This window comes from Patiria miniata, unplaced genomic scaffold (genome assembly GCF_015706575.1).
Source record: "Patiria miniata isolate m_02_andy unplaced genomic scaffold, ASM1570657v1 HiC_scaffold_9, whole genome shotgun sequence".
NCBI lineage: Eukaryota > Metazoa > Echinodermata > Asteroidea > Valvatida > Asterinidae > Patiria > Patiria miniata.
Window position 1 is genome coordinate 15,442,868 of NW_024037076.1, and position 6,000 is coordinate 15,448,867.

Here is a 6,000-nt window from a genome sequence, read left to right on the forward strand (position 1 = left end):
AAAAGACACAAAAATAAGCACTTATGAGTTCCTACGTTATGTGATGCGATCAAGCTAAATGAGTTGTTTGTCGACCCTGGTAATTTTTTTTTACAGATTTGAAAAGATCACAATCTCAGCATGACTACTGTGAAAACCGCATGCTGATACCATCTTTAGCAGGCGCGGTTCTAGAACCAATATTTTTTGGGGGGCTAGCAGGGTGGATCCAGAATTTTTTTCAGGGAGGCGTGCTGAAATGTAGACCGGTTATTTTCTCCAGACACTTAGACCTCCGAAAATCAATAGGTGTGTGGGTGTGTCTGGGTGTGTGTGTGTGTGGGTGTGGGTGTGGGTGTGGGTGTGTGTGTGGGGGGGGGGGGTTGTCTCATGCCATATTTTCAATGGGGAGCGCCAATAAAATCCTAAAATCATTCACACTATATTAACTACAAATGCAACCTTGTCACGACTATTTCTTTAGGGGGAGACCGTTCGCATGTACATCACAATTCTTCTTATTGCTAATGCAATTTTTTTATTACGGAATTTATTTTGGGGGGCGCTAGATAAAATGTTGGGGGGGGGGGGTGGCTAAAGCAGTGGCGTTTCCAATGGGGGGGGGGCAGGGCGGGCACTTTGCCCCACCTGGCGGATATTTTCGACAATATTTTTTTGTCAGCAATGATTTGAATAATGTTTATAGAGTTCTTCCGACATCAATCCTACCAAAGAAAACCCGCTCAACAACCATTCAAATGCGCCGTGGATAATGTCCATATAATATGTAGTATGCATAATATGTAGTATGCATAATAATAATTTCATGGCAATTTTTCATTTCATAAATATCTCCGTAAAGGTCAACAATACAGGCATATTTTTTTTTTAACTGTGCATATTTACTATTCACATTAAATTTCTTTCATAAAATACCCTCTATCCTTGATTATCAGCCTGGAGGATTGTTGGAGGATTGAGCAACGTACTCTAGTCTAGGGCCTTGTCTGAATTACCTGGCTACAGCTGGATATAACACACGGGTCGATGGGAAGTGACTGCAAATGCTTTCAAAGGCCGATGTGTAATTTCCAGTCATAGCCAAGTAATTCGGAAGAGGTCTAGGCTTGACAGTTAAGAGTACATGTAAGAAGGCGCCCATGGTCTGTTCACAGTAGCAGTGTGTCGGATTCATAAAGATTCATAGCAAACAAGCACAGGAAGTCTTAAAGTATCCGGACTAGCATACATAAAATAAAGTGTTTCAGATATTTACCTGGTTTTTTTGGGCACATATTAACCAAAGTTCTTATATGGAAGTATTTTTTTCTCTTATAATTTGACATGGCCAATTGCACTGACTTTCTTGACATGTTTAAGACCTAACCGTTGGGTGCCCAACAGTTTAAAAAGTCGAGAATTTTTTTGAAGTAAAAATATGTACCGATTCAAAGCATCCAACATTGGTCGAAAAACAAAAGCATATAATTGTTTTACCTGGCCCACATGCTGGAAGTGGCGTATTCCACACCCCATCTACACATACTGATGCTTCTGTCTGGGCCGAGACCAGACTGTAACCGCGGCTGCATTGAAAGGTCCTGGAAACACCATGATGGGGATCTTGGTCCCGGACACTGAATTCTTCATTGTTCTTAGTGTAACGTACGCTGCCAAACCGCAAATCTTCCTGACTGCACAACTCTGAAGTAATTTGGTGAAAGAAGATACTTCAATTTTTATTTGAACTTGGGTTAACATTGTTACGGATGATGATTTTCCAATCCTTCTGGAATTAATAAACAACAAAAAAGAAAGTAATAAACCTTTTGGAAATGGCATATGACGTTTGTCAACTGTTTCAGATCAAAGGACGTAACAATTTCTATTCCACAGCTGGGGGGGGGGGCAACTGTGCACGATGAATTTGCTACAGCCATAGGCGTGTACGTGTAGGTGTCGCAAATATCTAAGTGTTGGTCTACACAGATGATGCAAAGACGTATCTGTATACATGGACATTGTTGAGATCATAGTTTGGTATGAGAAAATACTGACCACATGTATTCAATGTTACTACATACCTATCTTAGTTTAAAACTTTTAACAGTCTCCTTGTGACTAAACGAAAATGACTGTGATAGCTTATTTTCGTGTCTAATTTCACCGTCCCTGTTTTCACACAAGATGTACCAATAATGTCCTGTAATGCCGGTGCCTTAAGACCTTACTGTCCACAGCTGCGGGGGTTACTTATTTGTGAATGGAGTCAATAGTTAACACACTGTTTTCGCCAATCAATGAGCAGTGCCATAAACAAATTAGGGCGACGTGTGCGTTCCACTGCAGCATATTTTTACCTAGGCCTTCAAATGTGCCTACTCCAAGTGCAGTCAAAATAATGGTGCACAGTGCTGCAAGTTTTACTATGTGGAAAGCAATGAAGTTATTGGAGAATGTTGACTTTGGAAAAAGGTATTTTTCAACCTGGAAAGCTAAATGTGTGAGTGAGCGATTTTGGAAAAAAACTTCGAAGCAACTCATCAGGAAGATCATTTGCCTTTATTGCTACTGTCCGTCACCATTTGTGCCACACAGTCAGCCCTGTTTGGGCAAACGTTGTAAATGTTATTAATAAATACCTTGGAGAGTTGATGATCTCTGATTGGTCGAGACTCGATCACGTGGCCGGTCATTAACGGTGATAATGGACCGCCTTCAAAGATCAAGCGAATAAATGGCCCCTGAACCAGCATTGATCCAGCCCCGTTCAGCCCCATGCAAGCCAATGATTGGTCAAAATATAGTAACAGTCCTGCGGTAGCTTTTAACAATTGAGCACTGCACATGCGCTCAACCCCCATCGCGTGAGACTGACGCGCGCGTACGCAACACAGTTGCTAGGGATGCTTGCGTGCGCGCGCGTAAGGAAGTTTTGAAACGACATCGTACAGCAGTGCAGTATATACTGAGGATGTTTACGACGAAAGCGTAGATCTACGATTTATTTTCTTTGAACACTTCACCCACCGGCATATTTACCTTTCCTAAACCAAGCATCTTTGTAATTCCGGACACAAGGAATGTGTAAACGAGATTTCAGCTTCCTCCATCAGGTAAAGATATGAAAACATTGTTGTAATTTGTTTCGCTACGGCAGCAGTTTCTGTTGAGTTTACGTCGTTAAAGCTGTTAAGCTAAAATATGGCCCATGAACATGAACACACAAAAGTCTGGAAATATCGCCGAAAGAAAGTCACAAATAATTGGAGCATTTTAACTGTTTTTTTCCTTAAAAAGGTATTTATTAATGGGAATAACAGTGTGAGGATCCGGTCTTCAGTGCGTGATAATGACCGAGTGTGGGGGTTACCGCTGTTAACATGGTTAATGGACCTCGACTTCGTCTCGGTCCATTAACAGCGGTCACCCCTACACCCGGTCATTATCACGCAGTGAAGACCGGCTCCTCACACTGTTATTCCCTTAGTATTATTAAGTAGAAGATAACCCCGGGAAGACTTACTTGGTGAACAGACTGGCTCTGATGTTTTATAACGCCAAGTGCCATAGTAACACTGCGGTGCATTGTGCCTTTCCTGCAATTCAAAGCCATACAGACATGTGTATGTAGACCGTGTGTCATGAGGGACGGTGGGCAGGGACTGATTCACCAACTCTGGGTTATATACAATAAGTCCATTCAGTAGTTCTGGTAGCTTGGAACAGGGAGCTGTGTAAATAAAGAAGTTGGAAAGTCAGTTCTGTTAATATGCCACAAGCATACGACATAGTCAAGTCCAGATCTGAATCTGAAGCTAAAACAGTTTTAAAAAATGAAGTTTCCTAAAGTTTTGTAATTGGTTTGCTAACAAAGTTCTAGAGTTGATTAACCCTAACAGAACTCCACCCATCAAACCCCAACGGCATGTTTTGTTGGAATCTGTAAGGACGGTCTTTTACATTGGGTTGACACACCTTCAAAATCAAAGTCAGAAATATGTGTGTTCAGTTTCCCATATAGTGTTGGAATTTGCCAGGACGGGTATATGGTTCCTAGTAAATCATGCTAGGGAGTTAGGGTTAAGCCCTGTCCCATGATGTTTTGACCAATCACAGTTCGGACTGCCCATCCAAATGTCTGAAAAACTTGCAAAGTGGGAGGGGCTAATAAATTCCAGAACAGCCCATTTCTGTGTGTGGGTGTGTGTGTGTGACACTATGGCAAGTGTCTCTTATTTCTCTTATAATAGTCTGAGATGGGGACTCATGTGGACTCCAGGATCTGGATGCCACACCATGAAAATATATTCCCTGAGTTTTATCAGGGATGCCAGAAAAAATTGACATGTAAAAGATGGCCGACATGCACAAAGCAACTGCGATACACCACCACATTGCAATACTACACATGATGTGTACATGTTTGTCTACTTCGAGCTTTCAATTCATACACACATGTATCGAGCTAGAATGGGGATTGCTATGGAGCACTGCATGCAACTTTCTTTTTTCTTCTTCTTCTATGCGTGCTACGCGAGGATTTATTTTTTTTCCCAGCCTGTGAAGGGATGGAATGGCTTAGTTGGTTTATCAAAACATGAAAAAGCATGAATTCAGGCTATAGCCTGAATATTGGCCTGAAATGTGCTAACTTGTTAGTGAGGATACTACATTTATGATTCATAAATATGTATGACGAACCGTTTCAAACTTACTTGGTACACACTTTGCATCAAACGACCACTGTCCATTGGTACATGTGTATTCCTCATCACTGTTCAAGCTGTACCGACTACTGCATACAATCTGCGATGGTAATGTAAGAATAAGTTCATAAAAGTTTTTGAAAGAAAATAAAATGAAACCTGTAAAAAAATCTTGATTAGTTTTAATTTCCATGGTGGATATTTTACGATATGTTACGTCTAGCACAGCCATATATATTGACATATCTGCATCACTGTTTGTGTTTATCGTGAATCTGGTAATTCTTTTAGTTTTTGTGAAGTTTTCAGTCCATCCTTGACATGTGTCGATATTTTTCTTTGTCTACTACAGGGCGAGTCAAAAAGACAGAAACCCGAATTAATGATTTTTGTTTTCTTAAAAAGCAATCAAATTTGAAACATCAATGAAGTATACCTTGAAGGAGCATGTTTTTCCACTCACTTCCAAAAACGAATTATGAAATTGATCCACGTTATCAGAAGTTATGAGAACCCATATTTATAGCTGTCCTTGGATTGCCATTTGAAGCTATTGAGGTGAGTGAGAATTACAGATTACACACAAGCATTCAAAGTCCATGGGCGTCGCAAGGATTTTTTCTAGAGGGGGCAACAATTTTGTTTGCCAAAAAATGCTTGTATTTCTCAACACATTCTCGATTTATCAGTTTTAGAGGGGGGCAGGGACATTTTGCCCCCCCCCCCAACTCATTAAATTTACACCACTTTGTCTTCGCGCCTCTTTTTTTTTTTTTGCTTTTCCGGGGGGGGGGGGGGGGGGAAGTGCCCCCCTTGCCCCCCCCCTCGCTACGCCCATGATTCAAACACAAACGAGATTTTAATCATTTAAATCACAACTGCAACATTAATTTTACTGTCAAAATGTGTGTTTTGCATACGACAAACAAGTCATCTATGTTTTTCTGAAATATTTTTGACGATTTTGGCATGTTTTCCTTTGCAAGTTCTCCTCCATTTATTGAGGTAGGAAAACGTCAATGTTTCAGTGTGTTTTACTCATTCGTAAAACAGTAAATGATCAGTGGTAGACAGCTGAATGTTGTGATCTTCATATTAAAATAGACGTAAGTTGGAAATGGATTTGCAAATAACATGACATTTTCACAGTTACTACTGTAGTCAATAAAATGTACTGAGTTTAATTTTGTTTAATGAATATGAGCGAGCCACGTATTTTTTAAATATTGTTTTCTATTTTGGTCACTTTCATTTTGCCTCACCCTGTATTATCTGTGTATACTGAATAACGCAGAAGTACATGTAAAAAGCA

At 40.4% G+C, this 6,000-nt stretch overlaps 1 protein-coding gene across 1 annotated transcript in view; it reads right to left on the bottom strand.

Annotated features, from left to right (window-relative positions):
• LOC119720906 (sushi, von Willebrand factor type A, EGF and pentraxin domain-containing protein 1-like) overlaps positions 1-4,392 on the bottom strand; it is a 35,105-nt gene extending 30,713 nt beyond the window's left edge. Inside the window, exons 1-3 of the mRNA XM_038190773.1 lie at positions 4,386-4,392; positions 3,506-3,712; positions 1,477-1,683 (exon numbers count right to left, since the gene is read on the bottom strand). Coding sequence (XP_038046701.1) covers positions 1,477-1,683; positions 3,506-3,712; positions 4,386-4,392 — 421 coding nt within the window. The remainder of the gene's footprint in view (positions 1-1,476; positions 1,684-3,505; positions 3,713-4,385) is intronic.
• Between the last annotated feature and the right edge of the window lie 1,608 nt (positions 4,393-6,000).